The sequence below is a fragment of the Salvelinus alpinus genome, chromosome 20 (genome assembly GCF_045679555.1).
Source record: "Salvelinus alpinus chromosome 20, SLU_Salpinus.1, whole genome shotgun sequence".
In the NCBI taxonomy this organism is placed as follows: domain Eukaryota; kingdom Metazoa; phylum Chordata; class Actinopteri; order Salmoniformes; family Salmonidae; genus Salvelinus; species Salvelinus alpinus.
Window position 1 is genome coordinate 27,947,930 of NC_092105.1, and position 20,147 is coordinate 27,968,076.

Here is a 20,147-nt window from a genome sequence, read left to right on the forward strand (position 1 = left end):
GGCAGTTAGCAAGTTTGGAAGGCTACTAATGACCAGCAGCCGCATCAGAGCTTGGAGAAGCCAAATTATCGTGACTAAACGTGTGTGATATGGCGCCGCCAGCGATGGTCGCCTCGCTTTCCTTTCTTAGGAAACTATGCAGTATTTTGTTTTTTTAAATGTATTATTTCATACAATGTTACCACAGGAAATCTTAAGTCTTATTACATATAGCCGGAAAGAACTATTGGATATAAGAGCAACGTCAACTTACCAACATTACGACCAGGTATACGACTTTCCCGAAGCGAATCCTCTGTTTGGACCACCACCCAGGACAATGGATCGGATCCCAATACGTGACCCAAAACAACAGCGCCGCAGATGGAGCGGTCTTCTGGTCAGGCTTCGAAGACGGGCTCACCGCTCCCGAGTATACTACTCGCCAATGTCCGGTCTCTTGACAACAAGGTAGACGAAATTCGAGCAAGGGTTGCCTTCCAGAGACATCAGAGATTGTAACATTCTCTGTTTCACGGAAACATGGCTCACTCGGGATGCGTTATCAGAGTCGGTACAGCCACCCGGGTTCTTCACGCATCGTGCCGACAGAAACAAATCTCTCTGGTAAGAAGGGCGGGGGTGTATGCTGTATGATTAACGAGTCGTGGTCGGATCATAACATACAGGAACTCAAGTCCTTTTGTTCACCTGATCTAGAATTTCTTACAGTCAAATGCCGACCGCATTATCTACCAATAGAATTCTCTTCGATTATAATCACAGCCGTGTATACCCCCCCAAGCAGACACCTCGACGGCCCTGAAAGAACTTAATTGGACTCTGTGTAAACTGGAAACCACATATCCTGAGGCTGCATTTATTGTAGCTGGGGATTTTAACAAAGCTAATCTGAAAACAAGGCTCCCTAAATTTTATCAGCATATTGAATGCGCGTCCCGGGCTGGCAAAATTCTGGATCATTGCTACTCTAACTTCCGCGACGCATACAAAGCCTTCCCTCGCCCTTTCAACAAATCTGACCACAACTCCATTTTGTTGCTCCCAGCCTATAGACAGAAACTGAAAAAGGAATTCCCCGTGCTCAGGTCTGTTCAACGCTGGTCCGACCAATCTGATTCCACGCTTCAAGATTGCTTCGATCACGTGGACTGGTATATGTTCCGGATAGTCTCAGACAACAACATTGATGTATACGCTGATTCGGTGTGCAAGTTTATTAGCAAGTGCATCGGTGATGTTGTACCCACGGTAACTATTAAAATCTTCCCCAACCAGAAACCGTGGATTGATGGCAGCATTCACGCAAAACTCAAAGCGCAAACCAATGCTTTTAATCATGGCAAGGCGACCGGAAACATGACCAAATACAAACAGTGTAGCTATTCCCTCCAAGGCAATCAAACAAGCTAAGCGTCAGTATAGAGACAAAGTAGAGTCACAGTTCAACGGCTCAGACACGAGACGTATGTGGCAGGGTCTACAGTCAATCACGGACTACAAAAAGAAAACCAGCCCCGTCGCGGACACTTGCGTCTTGCTCCCAGACAAACTAAACACCTTTGCTCACTTTGAGGACAATACAGTGCCACTGACACGGCCCGCTATCAAAACCTGTGGGCTCTCCTTCACCGCAGCCAACGTGAGTAAAACATTTAAACGTGTTAACCCTCGCAAGGCTCCCTAGCCGTGTACTCAGAGCATGCGCAGACCAGCTGGCTGGTGTGTTTACGGACATAATCAATCCCTATCACAGTCTGCTGTTCCCACATGCTTCAAGAGGGCCATCATTGTTCCTGTTCCCAAGATAGCTTAGCTAACTGATCTAAACGACTAGCACTCACTTCTGTCATCATGAAGTGCTTTGAGAGACTAGTCAAGGATCATATCACCTATACCTTACCTGACACCCTAGACCCACTTACCGCCCCAATTGGTCCACAGACGATGCAATCACACTGCACACTGCCCTAACCCATCTGGACAAGAGGAATACCTATGTAAGAATGCTGTTCATCAACTACAGCTCAGCATTTAACACCATAGTACCCCCAAACTCGTCATTAAGCTCGAGACCCTGGGTCTCAACACCGCCCTGTGCAACTGGGTTCTGGACTTTCTGACGGGCTGCCCCCAGGTGGTGAGGGTAGGAAACAACATCTCCACCCCGCTGATCCTCAACACTGGTGCCCCACAAGGGTGCGTTCTCAGCCCTCTCACGTTCCCTGTTCACCCATGACTGCGTGGCCATGCACGCCTCCAACTCAATCATCAAGTTTGCAGACGACACTACAGTGGTAGGCTTGATTACCAACAACGACAAGGAGGTGAGGGCCCTCGAAGTGTGGTGTCAGGAAAATAACCTCACACTCAACGTCAACAAAACAAAAGAGATGATCGTGGACTTCAGGAAACAGCAGAGGGAGCACCCCCCTATCCACATCGACGAGAAGGTGTAAAGTTTTAAGTTCCTCGGCATACACATCACGGACAAACTGAAATGGTCCACCCACACAGACAGCGTGGTGAAGAAGGCGCAACAGCGCCTCTTCAACCTCAGGAGGCTGAAGAAATTTGGCTTGTCACCAAAAAAACTCAACTTTTCAGATGCACAACCGAGAGCATCCTGTCGGGCTGTATCACCGCCTGGTATGGCAACTGCTCTGCCCACAACCGTAAGGCTCTCCAGAGGGTAGTGAGGCCTGCACAAAGCATCACCGGGGGCAAACTACCTGCTCTCCAGGACACATACATCACCCGATATCACAGGATGGCCAAAAAGATCAAGAACAACAACCATCCGAGCCACTGCCTGTTCGCCCCGCTACCATCCAGAAGGCGAGGTCAGTACAGGTGCATCAAAGCTGGGACCGAGAGACTGAAAAACAGCTTCTATCTCAAGGCCATCAGACTGTTAAACAGCCATCACTAATATTGAATGGCTGCTGCCAACATACTGACTCAAATCTCTAGCCACTTTAATAATAAAAAATTGGATGTAATAAATGTGTCACTTTAAACAATGCCACTTTATATAATGTTTACATACCCTACATTACTCATCTCATATGTATATACTGTACTGTATACCCTCTACTGCATATTGCCTATGCCGTTCGGCCATCGCTCATCCATATATTTATATGTACGTATTCTTATTCATTCCTTTACACTTGTGTGTATAAGGTAGTTGTTGTGAAATTGTTAGATTACTTGTTAGATATTCCTGCACGGTTGGAACTAGAAGCACAAGCATTTTGCTACACTTGCATTAACATCTGCTAACCATGTGTATGTGACCAATACAATTTGTTGTGGAATTTGACTGATTCGTGACTGCCGGTGTGGAAGTAATATGGTCACCACAACAGTCCTATACTCACCCTACTTAATTGCGCTGTTCTGAAATAACTGACAATGTGAAAGCCAGCCAATGGTTAGCTTCCACCATGTGGTTTTCAACTATCAAGTCTATTCGAATCTGTGTAAATGAAGGGGAGGAGACAAGGTGAGAACATGTTTTTAAGAAAATCCGATTGAGCCGTATCTGTGATGGCTTAGTTTTCAGCATGTTCATTGCCAGGGGAGAGAGCGAATACCCTGTCCCATTATTCAGTCAATTCACCTGCTGTCCTTTAGGTCCCTAAGGATTCTGAGCTAATTATACTGGTATAGCTGGGGGTTTCCTCTATCAGTCTCTCTAGATGTCCCAGTGTGGAATGATGTTCCCTGGTAGGAGAGAAATCACAGCGTTCGCCTCTGCTCTCTCTCACTCCCTCGCTCTCTCTCTCTCGTAAAAGAGGGTTATATTTTCAGACTGACATTAAGATTCCGCTTCTATTTATTTATGTTTGTTCAATTCAACAGATGATGAACATATTTTCTGTAGCTTCAGCACATACACACTTGTCCTAATTGGAAAATCTATACAAGCGTCCTTCAGGGTGCAAGAGAAGAAAAGAAAGCCATTATCACTTTAAGCCCTGATATGAAATGCATCCTAATACACAATGAGTGTTTTTATGGGTAATTACTTCTCATTGTGGCTCATTTGCAATGATTTTAATTGCTCTGGAATGGAGTAATTGCAAACAAATGGTTGCTATTAAAAACAATAATGTTCTGTATCTTGCAGATGTCTTTAAGATGGATACAGACTTCTTGGAGAACGAGGAGAAGTACAAAGCAATTAAAAAGGGTGAGTTGCTAGATGGATGGATCACAATGCCAATTATTGCCTTAAAGCAAAGCAAAACATTTGACTTTGAACTGAATATGGTTTAATGTGTAATAGGTTATCGTTGTCTGGCAGCTACCTAGCTAATGTTGCAGCTACTACAGTGTATAAAGTCTGTATGATCAACTGAATTCCACCATACTGTGCCATAATTTCAGATAGTTATTGTGGAAGATGGTGTTCTCCATGACATACCTGGTTAAATAAATACAAATTTTGGAGAAAGTAATGTGTTTTAGTGTACAGTATGTCATATGACCATCTCTTTTCTCAGAGATCCTGGATGAGGGCAGCAGCGACTCTGGAGAGGATGCCAATGGAAGTGATGATGAAGATGATGATAATGATGGAGAAAAGGAGGGGGAAGAGGGTGGAGATGGTATGCATGCAACATCTTTTTGATTTGAGATATCACAAAGATTAACACAGAAGGACACTGACATTCAACAATTACAAAGAGTATGGTTCAAAACCCTAAACATGTGACAAGAGGAAGGATACTGTTATGTTAACAGTGCTCAGTTCAGTGACGTGTTCTGTACTGCGGTAACTTGGGGACAGTGGTGGTTATAGTGGTGGCCTTGGCTGTCCTTGATGGTCCCAGAGGTAATCTGCCCCAGAAATCTCATCATCCCCAGTGGCTCAGTACTGCAAAGGAAATGCACTGCATACCAAGACCATTAGGTAGGAAGGAGACCTCTGAATCTCTGTGTGCATCCCAAATGGTGCCCTATTCCCTATATAATGCACTATAATGGGTTCTGGTCAAAAGTAGTCCTTTATATAGGGAATTGGGTCCCATTTGTGGATGCACATGGTCATGTCTCAGTGTCTCCATACTATCCCATGGCAAGCAAGAGATCAGTCACTGCTTTTACGTTTCACTGACTGCTCTCTCCTAGATGGTCTGTCAGAACACTTCGGCACTCTATTTATTAAACTTTGTATCAACTTGAATGACCTTAGTTTTATTATTATAATACATGCCACTTGGACACTTTTATCCACAGCGGCTTCAGTAAGTGCATTCATCTTTAGTATCTTGCGGGAATCAAACACACGACTTTGGCATTGGCAACGCCATGCTTGAGAAATGGAAATAAATCCCAAAAGAATGAGTGAGACAAACAGATTGACCTCTGTGTGGAGACCGATAGCATGACAATACCTGACAGTGTAACAATCAATACAGCCCTCCTTCATCCTTATAACTATGTACTGTTTTCCTTTAATAGAAGCAGAGAAAGTCACCATCTTTGACCAGACGGAAGTCAACCTAGTCGCATTTCGCCGTACCATCTATCTCGCCATCCAGTCAAGGTGGGTAGTTGTGCTGTGCGTGTGTGTGTTAGGGGCTGCACGATATGTGCCAAAAATCTATTTGTTTACAAAGACTGCAATTATCAATATTTATTGTAATTTAGATCAAAACACTTTGATCCCCGGGACAACCCATACGGAAAATATGTATGAACGCATGACTGTAAGTCACTTTGAATAAAAGCATCTGCTAAATGGCATATATGCCTTAAAGTATTCATACCCCTTGACTTATTCCACATTTTGTTGTTTCAGCCTGAATTCAAAATGGATTACATTTATTTTTTTACTCTCACCCTAGCACATTTACTGAAAATAGAATTATTTTGTTTACTTAAGTATTCACACCCCTTTGCTATGACACTCTAAATTGAGCACAGGTGCATCCAATTTCTTTTGATCATCCTTGATGTCACTAGAACTTGGAGCCCACCAGTGGCCAATTCAACACACCTGTCTCTGTAAGGTCCCACAGCTGACGGTGCATGTCAGAGCAGACACTATACCACGAAGTCCAAGGAACTGTCCATAGATCTCCTAGAATTGTGATGAGGAATACAGTACCAGTCAAAAGTTTGGACACTTACTCATTCCACGGTTTTTCTTTATTTTTACTGTTTTCTAAGTTGTAGAATAATAGTGAAGACATCAAAACTATGAAATAACACATATGGAATCATGTAGTAACCAAAAAAGTGTTAAACAAATCAAAATACATTTTAGATTCTTCAAAGTAGCCACCCTTTGCCTTGACGACAGCTTTGCACACTTGGCATTCTCTCAACCAGCTTCATGAGGTCCCCTGGAATGCATTTCAATTAACAGGTATGCCGTGTTAAAAGTTAATTTGTGGAATTTATTTATTTTAATGTGTTTGAGCCAATCACTTGTGTTGTGACAAGGTAGGGGTGGTATACAGAAGATGGCCCTATTTGGTAAAAGACCAAATCCATATTATGGCAAGAACAGTTCAAATAAGCAAAGAGAAAGGACAGTCCATCATTACTTTAAGACATGAAGGTCAGTCAATCTGGAACATTTTTGCAGCGTGCCTACCTGGTTAAATAAAGGTTACATATATATATTTTATTTTTTTCAAGAACTTTGAACGTTTCTTCAAGTGCAGTCGCAAAACCTATCAAACGCTATGATGAAACTGGCTCTCATGAGGATCGCCACAGGAACGGAATACTCAGAGTTCTCTGCTGCAGAGGATAAGTTCATTAGTTACCAGCCTCAGAAATTGCAGCCCAAATAAATGCTTCAGTGTTTCAAGTAACAGAGGAGACTGCGTGAATCAGGCCTTCATGGTCAAATTGCTGCAAAGAAACCACTACTAAAGGACACCAATAAGAAGACTTGCTTGGGCCAAGAAACACGAGCAATGGACATTAGACTGGTATGATGAGTCCAAATTTGCGATGTCTGTGGTCCAAGGAGTTGGACCGCAGAGTGAAGGAAAAGCAGCCAACAAATGCTCAGCATATGTGGGAACTCCTTCAAGAATGTTGGAAAAAACATTCCAAGTGAAGGTGGTTGAGAATGCCAAGAGTGTGCAAAGCTGTCTTCAAGGCAAAAGGTGGCTACGTTGAAGAATCTCAAATTTAAAATATATTTTGATTTGTTTAACACTTTCTTGGTTACTACATGATTCCATATGTTTTTTCGTAATTTTGATGTCTTCATTATTATTCTACAATGTAGAAAATAGTAAAAATAAAGAAAAACCCTTGAATGAGTAGGTGTGTCCAAACTTTTTACTGGTACTATATATCTGGGGAAGGGTATAAAACATTCTTGAGTGTTAAAAGTTGGGAAATAGAAGAATTATGGATTTTCCCAGCCTAGACCTAACAAACTGGGGAACTGGGCAAGAAGGCCCTTGGTCAGGGAGGTGATCAATAAACCTATGACCACTCTGACATAACTACATAGTTCTTTGGCTGAGATGGGAGAACCTGCCAGAAGGACAATACTCTACCATAAAGCTCAGATTGGTGAAGTGCTGTAGAGTGGCCAGACGGAAGCCACTCCTGAGATAAGGCACATGACAGCACACCTGGAGTTTGCAAAAAGGCACGTGATAGAGTCTGAGAGTGTAAGACAAAAGATTCTGGAGTCTGAGACAAAAATGTAACTCTGGCCTGAATGCAAAGCGTTATGTCTGGAGAACCAGGCACAGTTCATCACCCGTCTAACACCATCCCTACCATGAAGCATGGTGGTGGCAGCTTCAGAGTGCAAATGACCTTAGACTGGGGCGAAGGTTTACGTTCTAACAGGACAATGCATACAGCCTAAGCAAAGCTGGAATGGCTTCAGAACAAGAATGTAAAGTACTTGAGTGGCCCAGCCAAAGCGCAGACTTGAATCCCATTGAAAATCCATGGAATGACTTGAGGATTGCTGGTCACTGCAGCTCCCCATCTCACTTAACAGAGCTTGAGAAAATCTGCAGGGAAGAATGGGAGAAAATCCCCAAATCCAGATGTGCAAAACTGATGCAGACTTACCCAAGATGACTCCTAGCTGTTATGGCTGGAGTTTGGCATGACAACAAATAAAAAAGACCAAATAGTAGAAGTTGTCACAGGGTAGAAACCAAAGCTGTAATCGTCGCCAAAGGTGCTTCTACATAGTATTGACTCGGGTGTGAATACTTGTGAATTAGATTTCTGTATTTCATTTTCAATATATTTGTTATTATTTCTAAAAACATATTTTTAATTTGTCATTATGGGGTATTGTGTGTAGATGGGTGAGAGAAAAAACAGATTGAATTCCGGCTGTAACAACAAAATGTGGAATAAGCTGAGGGGTATGAATACTTATTGAAGGCAGTTTGTGTGTGATGTGTACCATTGGAATCATAGAAATAGAATGAGTAGGCTATTCTAATTATATGGCTGGTGTTCGGCATGACAACTAATAAAAAAGACCATATAGAAGGAGTTGTGACAGGGTAGAATCCAAAGTGTTGGTCAGTGTTTCCCAGGAGACCCGAAATACATTTTGAATAGAGATGTTATATTCAGACAAGATTTTAGAATACGCTTCACATGTTCTTCTCTGACCCAGAACATGTCGTTGCACAAACAACATGTGTCCTCAGTCACTGGCAGCAGCCTGTATTAGAGAAATGAACATAAGAAGCTAACACGTTTTTGGGGAGGCACGTGGTGTGGAGCTTTAACTAACTAGCTGTTTGCAGAGATAAAGATACAAAAACAAATAGTCTAATACAGAAAACATGTGGATTGACACGAAGAAGCAAACAGAAGCATGCCGACTCAAGCTGAGTGAGTGACTCTAACAGCCAGCTGTGCCTGCTTGAGTGACAAGGGGTGGGACTTGGGTTGTGTCGGAAGCAAGCAGCTGCATGAAAGCGAGGGTGACTGGATAGAGACGACAAACATATTGCGATTTGCATATTGCACATGTCAACGTCGCAGTTTCTATTAAAATTAAATGACTTGTGCAGCCCACTTACTGCAGCCCATCCTCTGTTTCTTATCAAGTATCAGGATCTGGTTAGCATGGTGTGTGTTTCCAATAACCTCAGTCTCGTGTGTGTGTGTGTGTGTTAAAAAGATTCGACGTGCTGTAATGTTTCCCAGCTGTCACTGAGCCCTCCCAAGCCAGGTGAAGTGGTGAAATGATCACGTTTTGAAATTCAAATGAACCCTCAATTTGCCTCTCTCGCTCCAAGTTTCAGCATCATTCTGCTAGCTTGGCTGACTTGCCGTTTTTACACTACTTACATTGCATACCCCATACAAATTATTCTGCACATAACTTACTGCCTACTTTGGCCAAAAAACCCTTTTTGATGCATTTTAATTTTGGTAAATGCTGATTTTCAACCTTTCCCACTCTTTCACAGGTTTTATAGGGTGAATGCAGAGTGCATCCGCAAGTTAGCTATAATTTGTGCAATGATTCACTGATATGACTCAATAACTCTTATTGAAATCCATCTTATTTTTTGTGTGTGTCCGTGTGTGGTTTTTTCTGTTAAGAAAAGTAAACTAGATCTGCCAAACCCAACAGAATGGGAAAGGGTCCAGATCCAGGGATGTTTTTAGCAGAAATGGGGCAGTAGACTTTTCTTCTGTGCCAAACCTAGATGGCTGAAAATCACTGCATGTCCACGGCAGATAGACAAGTCTCGAAGAATGCAGTTTATTTAAAGCTGTATTTGCAGAATGTTGTTTTTCTCTTAATTGAATGAACATTTTTGTTTTGCACGCATTCATAATTAATTGGCATAAAACGTTTTATAGGTTTAAGTTCTTAGTGGCACAGACTTCTGCAGAGCAGAAATTAATAGCATTGTGTTAAGGGATGTTGGGGTAAATTTGAAGAAGAACAGACTTGTCTATGTCCAGAGAGACGGCGTTTTAAACCATGTTTTAGTGACTAGCTAAAACATTGCTGTTAGGGAGACTGCCGCAGGAGGTGATGAAGTAGGCTATTCATTCATACGCAGCAGCCCTGCTGAAGTCTAAGATCAGAATGCACCATGCTCTAGTTTCATCTTCTTGGGAAGTTTTCTCTCTCTTTGCGCTGGGTCTTTTTCATTAAAGCACACCATAACAATACATTTGTCCAGGTAATCCAATCAGTTTCTTCCATTTTCTGCCCAATGAGTAAACCCTGGCCATAGAGGTCAAAGAGAATGGCAACCATTGTTTGCTATTTTTCTTAGATTTTGCTTCTCTAAATCTGAGCTGGTCTTTTTCCAGCTGATATAGGGTGTAGGAAGGAGAGAACAGAGCAGACTTACTCTCAAGACGATGTAGGTGGAAGGATGACACTGCAGAGCAATCCACTTACTATCAGACACACCGCATTGTTTGGAAGAGCAGAGTGCATAGCCATCAACTGTCTCAGACATACTACCGCAGGGCCAGTCAGTGACCAGTCATATGTTGATGATGCTGAAAGCTCCTCTCCTCTTAAGCACTTTCAGATAAGAGGTTATACGTGTGTGCAGTCTATTTTAACCTGGTTTCTGAATGAACGTCTTCGGGCCACTAATAGACAGGCTGAGTATTTGTATGTGCGGTGTAGGCCTCCCACATATTTGTATTACATGTGTTTGCATACTGCAATGCACGTTTTTATAGCATGGGGACATAGACATTTGGCATATTTGTGGCCTTCCAGTAAAGGTAAGTAGTTTGTCATAGCCTAGTTTGTCACATTTTCAATAATTCTTCCATAATTTCTGTGATATAATCAAATCAGTTTCCGTTGACCGGCCTGCTTGTCTGTCTCAGTGTGATAAATAGCCACACTTTTCTCAATCTGAAAGAGGTAGTTCTGTGGTCCTTGTTCTCTCTTAGCCTTTTCACATTGTGCCGACCTGAATCGAACTGGGCTGGCTTGGCTATTTTTGGCTCACATTGGCCCAGTTCAACTCCACTTGGCCTATCTGGGTTTGGCTCTGTAGTGTGAGAAGGTTATCTGTTCCAGCTGGTAGACAGGCAGTAGCATCAACGTGGAGAGAGGACTGAACTTTAGGAACCCTGATAAGTGATTACATAGGAAATTAGATGAGTCCTTGCTCTCTACCGTTTTACCTCTACGGATGCATGAATATAGCCGGTTTGATGCATAACCTGCGGAGTTCCACGCAGATCAGTGTCTCTTTCAAAAGGAGCTTATACAAATTGTCCTTTATGAATGTGATGTCACATGTATTGAAGAAGGCTATATAACCGTCACTGGGATTATCCAACCTCTGTGTTTTAACAGCGTCCCATCAGAATTCCCCTGTCTAGTCATGGTAAATGAAATGGTCAGGACAGTTTTCTAGAGTGTTGTGTGGTTTTGGAACGCGTGGATCGGCACGTTGGCTCAGCAGTGTGTTTGTCTGGGTTTGTCAGCAGTTAGAGAAGAGATGCAGAATGATGGTGGAAATGTATGAATGAAATGAGAGGTCCATGGTGTTTACTACAGTTTTACACCATGTCTGCAGAATGCAGTCTTGCCTGCTTCTTAAATGCAGTTGGGTTGGATGGAATTTTCCAAAGTGATCAAACAACAAAATAAGACATTATCTTCCCCATGTTTGTTAATGGATATATAAAGTCTAAATGCGTACTGAATGTACTTCTAAAATAAACATGAGGGCAGAAAGTTTATTTTTTCTGTGTGATATGATTTTTTTAGGCCAGAGTTACATTTTTGTCTCATTAGACTGTCCTAGTCCATATGGCATGATAAAGCTGTTTGGAATATGATAATGCAAACTTATGCACTTATTGGCTAATTATTATTGTCTTATTAAGTCATGAATAGGAAATTCAAGTTTCTCTTCTTTCAACAGTTTGGACTTTGAGGAGTGTGCCCACAAATTGATCAAGATGGACTTTCCTGACAGCCAAACGGTAGGTTACAGTACTTCTCCTCCCAGTACCCTTCCACCAGTATACTTTTCCCCTAGCTGCCAGACTGCCATATCAAGGCCATCTAATCTAAAGAGCTTCCAGAGCTGTTTATCCAAACTTTTAGCTTCATCTAAATAGTTTCTGGTCTGCTGGGTTGTTGGATTCTTCAGTCACTCGGGAAGCATTTGTCATCTTAATTTCCTTGTTTTGCGTCTTCGCCAGGCCAAAGAAAGCCCTCATTTAGGAACTGGTTGTTCCCCACTATGATTTAGCCGATCAAGTAGTTTGTTTCCCCGAAGTGTCCCATTTTTAACTGTCATAGTTGTGGACATTGTAATAACAAGCTTCAATATCTTGTAGTCTTTACAGTAGAACCCCAGTAGAGAGGAGAGGTTTAGAGACATCCTACACACCGTTAATGCACCTACACGTTTTATGTAATGCAACTCAGTGATTTACTGCCTGTGATTTATGTTACCTTAAAATAGCTGTGCGATAGGTCATGTTTTCTCGTGGCCAGCCTACAGTACACATGTTTGTGGGTGGAAATAATATTATGTGATCACTCTCATGTACCTGTACTATATTTGGTCTTTTATGCAATTGTAAGTTGGCTACTTCCATAAGAAATAAGTGTTGAAAATAAAGCTGTGATGTGTAAGAAAATATACCCAGGTGTCTTTGATACATCTGTCTTTTCCCTGCTTTATAAAGGAATCACTGAGGTGTATATCATGGGTACACTGTGCTATATAGCCACAGGGCCAGCAGTTGTATAACATATCAAATGGCTGCTTTTGTGAGCTTACTGCTAGGTCACTTTTAACATCCAAATAATTAATCAGTTTGTGCCCATCTAGTTATTTTGTGTAGGAATAGAGTTGTGCATGACCAAGTTTACAGCTGTATTCATATAGTACTATAGCTATACTGTTTTTCTTAAGCTTGTATTTTTCTTTTTTTGCTCATGAATTAATGAAATACTAGACTACTTGGTTCATGTTTTTGTAACGTGGTATTTTAATGAGCATGTTCTCTGAACCGATGACTGTTTTGATCAACGCTTCTACATCAACATGATCTTTTATAATAGAGTCTAGAACATATGCTGCTGTGTTCCAAAACATCATTGTGAGATGAAGACAATCAGGATTCTGCCACAGTTCTATTTTCTCATGGCTGTCATCCAGACCTTGATTGTAATTGTTTACTGGTCACTTGGTCCAGCTCAGACTGTTGAGCATCAATCATCACCTGGGTAATAGAGATTTAGGCTTGACTACGATAACTTTTGGAAGTAGGGCCTAGTTTACTCTGCCACTTCCTGCCCCACTCCTCCTCCTTATAAACTCAGAAAAAAAATAAACGTCCTCTCGCTGTCAACTGCGTTTATTTTCAGCAAACTTAACGTGTAAATATTTGTGTGAACATAACAAGATTCAACAACAGACATAAACTGAACAAGTTCCACAGACATGTGACTAACAGAAATTGAATAATGTGTCACTGAACAAAGGGAGGGTGGGTCAAAATCAAAAGTAACAGTCAGTATCTGGTGTGGCCAGCAGCTGCATTAAGTACTGCAGTGCATCACTTCCTCATGGACTGCACCAGATTGGCCAGTTCTTGCTGTGAGATGTTACCCCACTCTTCCACCAAGTCACCTGCAAGTTCCCGGACATTTCTGGATGGAATGGTCCTAGCCCTCACCCTCCAATCCAACAGGTCCCAGACGTGCTCAATGGGATTTAGATCCGGGCTCTTTGCTGGCCATGGCAGAACACTGACATTCCTGTCTTGCAGGAAATCACGCACAGAACGAGCAGTATGGCTGGTGGCATTGTCATGTCAGGATTAGCCTGCAGGAAGGGTACCACATGAGGGAGAAGGATGTCTTCCCTGTAACGCACAGCATTGAGATTGCCTGCAATGACAACAAGCTCAGTCCGATGATGCTGTGACACACCGCTCCAGACCATGACGGACCCTCCACCTCCAAATCGATCCCACTCCAGAGTACAGGCCTCGGTTTAACGCTCATTCCTTCAACGAAAAATGCGAATCCGACCATCACCCCTGGTGTGACAAAACCGCGACTCGTCAGTGAAGAGCACTTTTTGCCAGTCCTGTCTGGTCCAGCGACGGTGGGTTTGTGCCCATAAGCGACGTTGTTGCTGGTGATCTCTGGTGAGGACCTGCCTTACAACTGGCCTACAAGCCCTCAGTCCAGCCTCTCTCAGTCTATTGTGGACAGTCTGAGCACTGATGAAGGGATTGTGCGTTCCTGGTGTAACTCGGGCAGTTGTTGTTGCCATCCTGTACCTGTCCCGCAGGTGTGATGATCGACTGTACCGATCCTGTGCTAGGTTTACAAGTGGTCTGCCACTGCGAGGACGATCAGCTGTTCGTCCTGTCTCCCTGTAGCGCTGTCCTAGGCGTATCACAGTATGGACATTGCAATTTATTGCCCTGGCCACATCTGCGTCCTAATGCCTCCTTGCAGCATGCCTAAGGCACGTTCACGCACATGAGCAGGGACCCTGAGCATCTTTTTTTTTGTATTTTTTTTGAGTCAGTAGAAAGGCTTCTTTAGTGTCCTAAGTTTTCATAACTGACTTGAAATGCCTACCGTTTGTAAGCTGTTAGTGTCTTAACGACCGTTCCACAGGTGCATGTTCATTCATTGTTTATGGTTCGTTGAACAAGCATGGAAGACAATGTTTAAACCCTTTACAATGATGATCTGTGAAGTTATTTGGATTTTTACAAATTGTCTTTGAAAGCCAGGGTTCTAAAAAAGGGACGTTTCTTTTTAGTTTACATTTGTCTTGCTCAGTCTTTTTAGGTGTTTCTTTCTCCCCTTCTCTCTCACTCTTGCCTACTATCCTTTCCCCTATCTCTGTTACCATAGCAGTCACAGATAATTAGAGATAGAAGAAGATGGAGAAAGGTCTTTGTATTAAATGCGTAGACGAAGGTCTTTAAGTGAGGTGTGACTCTAGTGACTGAGTGCTGATGGGCTGTTCACACGGTGCTGTCATTTAGGGACAAGACACTTAAACCCGATTTAAACAGGTTGACTTACAAATTCGGCAGATCCTGTCTGACTGAAATGCAAGGTCATTAGACTGGGGGGGAAAACAGGAATTGTGGTTGCTCTATATCCTCTCTTGATGATGTAATTACATTTACATTTTAGTAGGGCTGACCCCATTTCGTCGATAGGCTGTTGGTTGCCCAAGATTTATTTTGTCATGGTGCTCAAGACACCTGTCTCAGTGGACTAATACATTGTGGATGGCACTTTCTATCACCCTAAGACAGGGCTCTCTAACCCTGTTCATGGAGAACTACTGTCCTGGAGGTTTTTGCTCCAACCCCACACCTGATTCTAATAATTACCTGGTTGATAAGCTGAATCATGTTAGTTACAACTGGAGTTGGAGTGAACCTACAGGAGGGTAGCTCTCTAGGAACCAGGTTGGAGAGCCCTACCCTAAGACATGTGATACTGCAATTGTATATGGTTATATTATGTAAAAATAATGAAGCAACACTAATAAATCTAATACTATTTTATAACACATGCTTTCTCCTGCATTGGATACGTTCACTGTTTCAGAACCGCGGACGATCTTCAGTGCGCAGTAGAATTGGCAACTTTCCCTATGTTGCTATGTGCATAATAGCAAAGTTAACCAGCATATTGGGATTGAGGACAATGCGGCAGAGTCAGCAGCAGCAGAGACGGGGAAACAGCCCTTGCCTTAGTCTAATTGTCTAAGAAAGTTGAGGAGAGAGGAAACCCCAACTTAATTAGGTCTATAATTAATAGCTTAACTGTTAAATGTGCCTGGCTTTATAAATCATCCATATATATATCTACAGAAATAAGACATATTTCTTCTGTTCTCTTTTTGAGTGTGTGTTTTAATAGCTTACTGATTCGATGAGCACCAAGCCTCGTGCAACGGCAAAATGTTGGATAAAGCAATTTCACAGATTCGTCTGTTTTTTATCTTTGCTATTCTATAATAAAGGCTTTACAATTGTTTTCGCTAGAACAGACTGGTTTTACTTATAATGTACCAGACTCTGGTACACTTATTTATTTATGATATTGTAATCGAAGAGCAACTGTTTGGCACACAATACCCACGCAACGCTTGCTCCTATACCCTCCTTTATCTTGATCTCTACTAGTTTCCACAAATAAGTGACTTCCCCTTTCCCTCCTGAACAACCAGTAAACATTCGCCAGTTTCATGTTTCTTTTTCACGTCCTCCGCATCCATTTTGCTGTCACTTATTACTGTGTTCTGAATTTATGACCAATTTATTTGTGATTTATGATAGGCTATAGGTCAGGCCCTATTGGTCACATGCATGAGATGCGTACATGTTTCACATAAAGAGAGCAAGGGTTGAGGGAAGGTTTTCCCAAACAAATTGAGGATTTCAGTGACAGAACTTGTCAGTCAGAAACAAGTAAGAAACTAAATCGTTGAAATGTTGCAGCTTCAGCACGGACAGCGCAATAAACACTTGCTGTTGTGCCTTTTTGCTGCAGTAGGGAGGAGACAACGTGCGCCAGTCACACATTCACTCGTAATTTTTTAAGTCTGACCATCGGGGCTCTTTTTTGAGTCATTTGTTTCTTAATTATTTAATTAAACAGTGTGCTTAAAAGCATCAGACAAGCTCAGTGCATATGTTGTTGAAGTTATTCAAACACATAGGGTGTGTGTCCAATATATGGAAAAATAAGGTTAAACATTTCAAATTGATTGGTCGAAAAAACAGGATGACTCTCGGTCGACCAAGATTATTATTTATTTGAGTTGGACAGCCCTACATTTTATCCAGAGCGACTTGCAGGACCAAGGGCACATTAGGTAACAAAAAAATATCTGCTAGGCTGCTCGGGGAATCTAACCAGCGACTTTTTGGTTACTGGCCACACGCTCTTAACCGCTAGTCTACCTGCCACCCACGTTGAAGGCCAATTTCTAGGATTCCGGTTAAGCCTACTCCAGGGCTCCTAAGAAAGAACTTTAAATGGTGATTTTCCACTGACCATGCTGTTTAGTCCAGGACTAGGTTTAGGCTAATCTGGATCAGATAAACTGACCCTCAATGACTTTCAGTCCTCTGTGTCAATGTATAGTACAATGTCATAACTGGGATGAGCCTTTAAGCATCGTACCATCACCAGACCTATATTGCTAGATAGGCCTATATGACAGTCGCACAGCTTATTAGTCATTCATTTCTATGAGGTGTGAACTGTGAAGCAAACTTAATAAAGGAGATGAGCTGTGTATGGATGACTATCAGTTCTATCACCTCTTTCTGTCTACTAGTCTGGCACCATGTAGCTGACTTCACGGCAGGCCTAATTATTGCCCTTATTATTATCAGCAGTGAGAGAGCGAACACGTAATTTTAAGGGGAGTGAATGAAGAATGAATGAATTAATCTGTGTCAGTCAGTCGTTTCTACAGCTAGGTCTCTCGTTGTTCACAGCACCCCTGCCTGCCTCTCGATGCTTCACCATGAAGGTTTAGTCTGCTAGAAAAACTAAGATTGATAAAGTGGGACCGACAATCTCAATCAGAATCTGTGCTCTTAAATATTTTAAATGTTTATATGGAGATTTACACGTTTTACATGCATTTTACTTGCTCATACCGGAATGACATGCTTCCATAAAAGTACGCTTGCTGTGAAATATATTGCAAAAATGTAAATTTCAGTTAGGATTTTTTTCGCCTTGTGGAACACACAAAAAAAGCACACCAATGTTGTCAGTTTAGTCTTTCAGCTGATCTGTCTCCGATTGTCTAGGGTTGGTATAGAAATTATATGCTGTTGTATTTAAGAGTTTGTAGGATTTGTTTCATCTTCAGCCTCCTAAGATGCTGCAGCATGGAGTGAGACCCTTTTGGCCTTTATCAACAGTGCCTTCGGAAAGTATTCAGGCCCCTTGACCTTTCCCACATTTTTAGGTCACAGACTTATTCTAAAATATATTAAATTGTATTTTTTTCCTCTTCAATCTACACACAATACCCCATAATGACAAAGGGAAAAAAACTTTTATTTTTATTTGGCTAATTTATTACAATAAAAACACGGAAATATGACATTTTACATAAGTATTCAGACCCTTTACTCAGTACTTTGTTGAATCTCCTTTGGCAGCGACTACAGGCTCTTAGGTATGACGCTACAAGCTTGGCACACCTGTATTTGGGGAGTTTCTCCCATTCTTCTCTGCAGATCCTCTCAAGCTCTGTCAGGTTGGATGGGGAGCGTCGCTGCACAGCTATTTTATGGTCTCTCCAGAGATGTTTGATCGGGTTCAAGTCTGGGCTCTGGCCGCTCGAGGACATTGAGACTTGTCCCAAAGCCACTCCTGCATTGTCTTAGCTGTGTGCTTAGGGTCATTGACATGTTGGAAGGTGAACCTTCACCCCAGTCTGATATCCTGAGCACTCTGGAGCAGGTTTTCATCAAGGATCTCTGTACTTTGCTCCATTCATCTTTCCCTCGTTACTGACTAGTCTCCCAGTCCCTGCCGCTGAAAAACATCCCCAACGTGTGATGCTGCCACCACCATGCTTCACCGTAGGGATGGTGCCAGGTTTCCTCCAGACGTGACGCTTGGCATTCAGGCCAAAGAGTTCAATCTTGGTTTCATCAGACCAGAGAATCTTGTTTCTCATGGTCTGAGAGTCTTTAGGTGCCATTTGGCAAACTCCAAGCCAACTGTCATGTGCATTTCACTGAGGAGTGGCTTCCGTCTGTCCACTGTACCGTAAAGGCTTGATTGGTGGAGTGCTGTAGAGATGGTTGTTTTTCTGGAAGGTTCTCCAATCTCCACAGAGGAGCTTAGCCAGCTCTAGGAAGAGTTTTGGTGGTTCTAAACTTCCTCCATTTTAGAATAATGGAGGCTGCTGTGTTCTTGGGGACCTTGAATGCTGCAGAAATTTGTTGGTACCCTTACCCAGATCTGTGCCTCGACACAACCCTGTCTGAGCTCTACGGACAATTCCTTCGACCTCATGGCTTGTTTTTTTCTCTGACATGCACTATCAACTGTGGGACCTTATATAGACAGGTGTGTGCCTTTCCAAATCATGTCCAATCAGTTGAATTTACCACAGGTGGACTCCAAGTTGTAGAAACATCTCAAGGAGGCTGAATACTTTCTTTGCAGCCCAGAGAAATACCATAGTAAGCTGCAGGGATGATCAGAGCTGCATTGGTTTTTGGTAAGAAATTGCTCAGTAAATGAACCCAAAGCATGACTGCTGTCTTTCCATGTCCACAAACTGCTTTCATGGTAATGAACCAAATATGTTATTTAAAGTGAACTATCTCTTTAATGCTGCTGGGAAGCATGCGCACATAGAACCATATAGAAATAGTTCTCTATGTCTCTGCATATATAATCCTCACACTTCCTATAGAGCCTACCTTAGCGAGTAATACCCACCCAGCTGCAAGGACTCAGGGAGTGTCAGTGATGGGGGTTTCTGCCCTCACAATCAGGTGGACAAGGACACACACACATTCTATAATTCACATATTCTAGGCTATGGGTACACATGCATTTAGAGAATTCCTTGGACCGACAGCCAAGTGGATAGGATAAGAACAGAGACCTTGAGCTTATGGACTGCTCAATATCTTAGCTGTGATTGTATAGACACATTAGAAAAGCTAATGACTGAAGCAGTGATTGTCAACCAATTCACAAGCACAGCAGAGTATAGCCCGTTTCTCTTCTCACGGCTCACTGGACACACACAGAAACGCTGCCTGTCTGCCTCTGTTTTTAAAGGAGAACAGATACGGTTGAAGTTTAAACACTTAGGTTGGAGTCATTAAAACATTTTTCAACCACTCCACACATTTCTTGTTAACAACATTTTTGGCAAGTTGGTTAGGACATCTACTTTGTGCAATACACAAGTAATTTTTCCAACAATTGTTTAGACAGATTATTTAACTTGTAATTCACTATCACAATTCCAGTGGGTCAGAAGTTTACATACGCGAAGTTGACTGTGCCTTTAAACAGCTTGGACAATTCCAGAAAATTATGTCATGGCTTTAGTAGCTTCTGATAGGCTAATTGACATCATTTGAGTCAATTGGAGGTGTACTTGTGGATGTATTTCAAGGCC

General features: G+C 42.3%; 1 protein-coding gene across 3 annotated transcripts in view; it reads left to right on the forward strand.

The window, feature by feature from the left end:
* The window catches only part of LOC139546617 (pre-mRNA-splicing factor CWC22 homolog), a 49,412-nt gene that overhangs the window by 16,821 nt on the left and 12,444 nt on the right, over window positions 1–20,147 (forward strand). For all 3 annotated transcript variants that reach the window (XM_071355204.1, XM_071355206.1, XM_071355205.1), the window contains 4 exons: window positions 4,136–4,198; window positions 4,512–4,616; window positions 5,473–5,557; window positions 11,892–11,952. In XM_071355204.1, coding sequence (XP_071211305.1) covers window positions 4,136–4,198; window positions 4,512–4,616; window positions 5,473–5,557; window positions 11,892–11,952 — 314 coding nt within the window. The remainder of the gene's footprint in view (window positions 1–4,135; window positions 4,199–4,511; window positions 4,617–5,472; window positions 5,558–11,891; window positions 11,953–20,147) is intronic.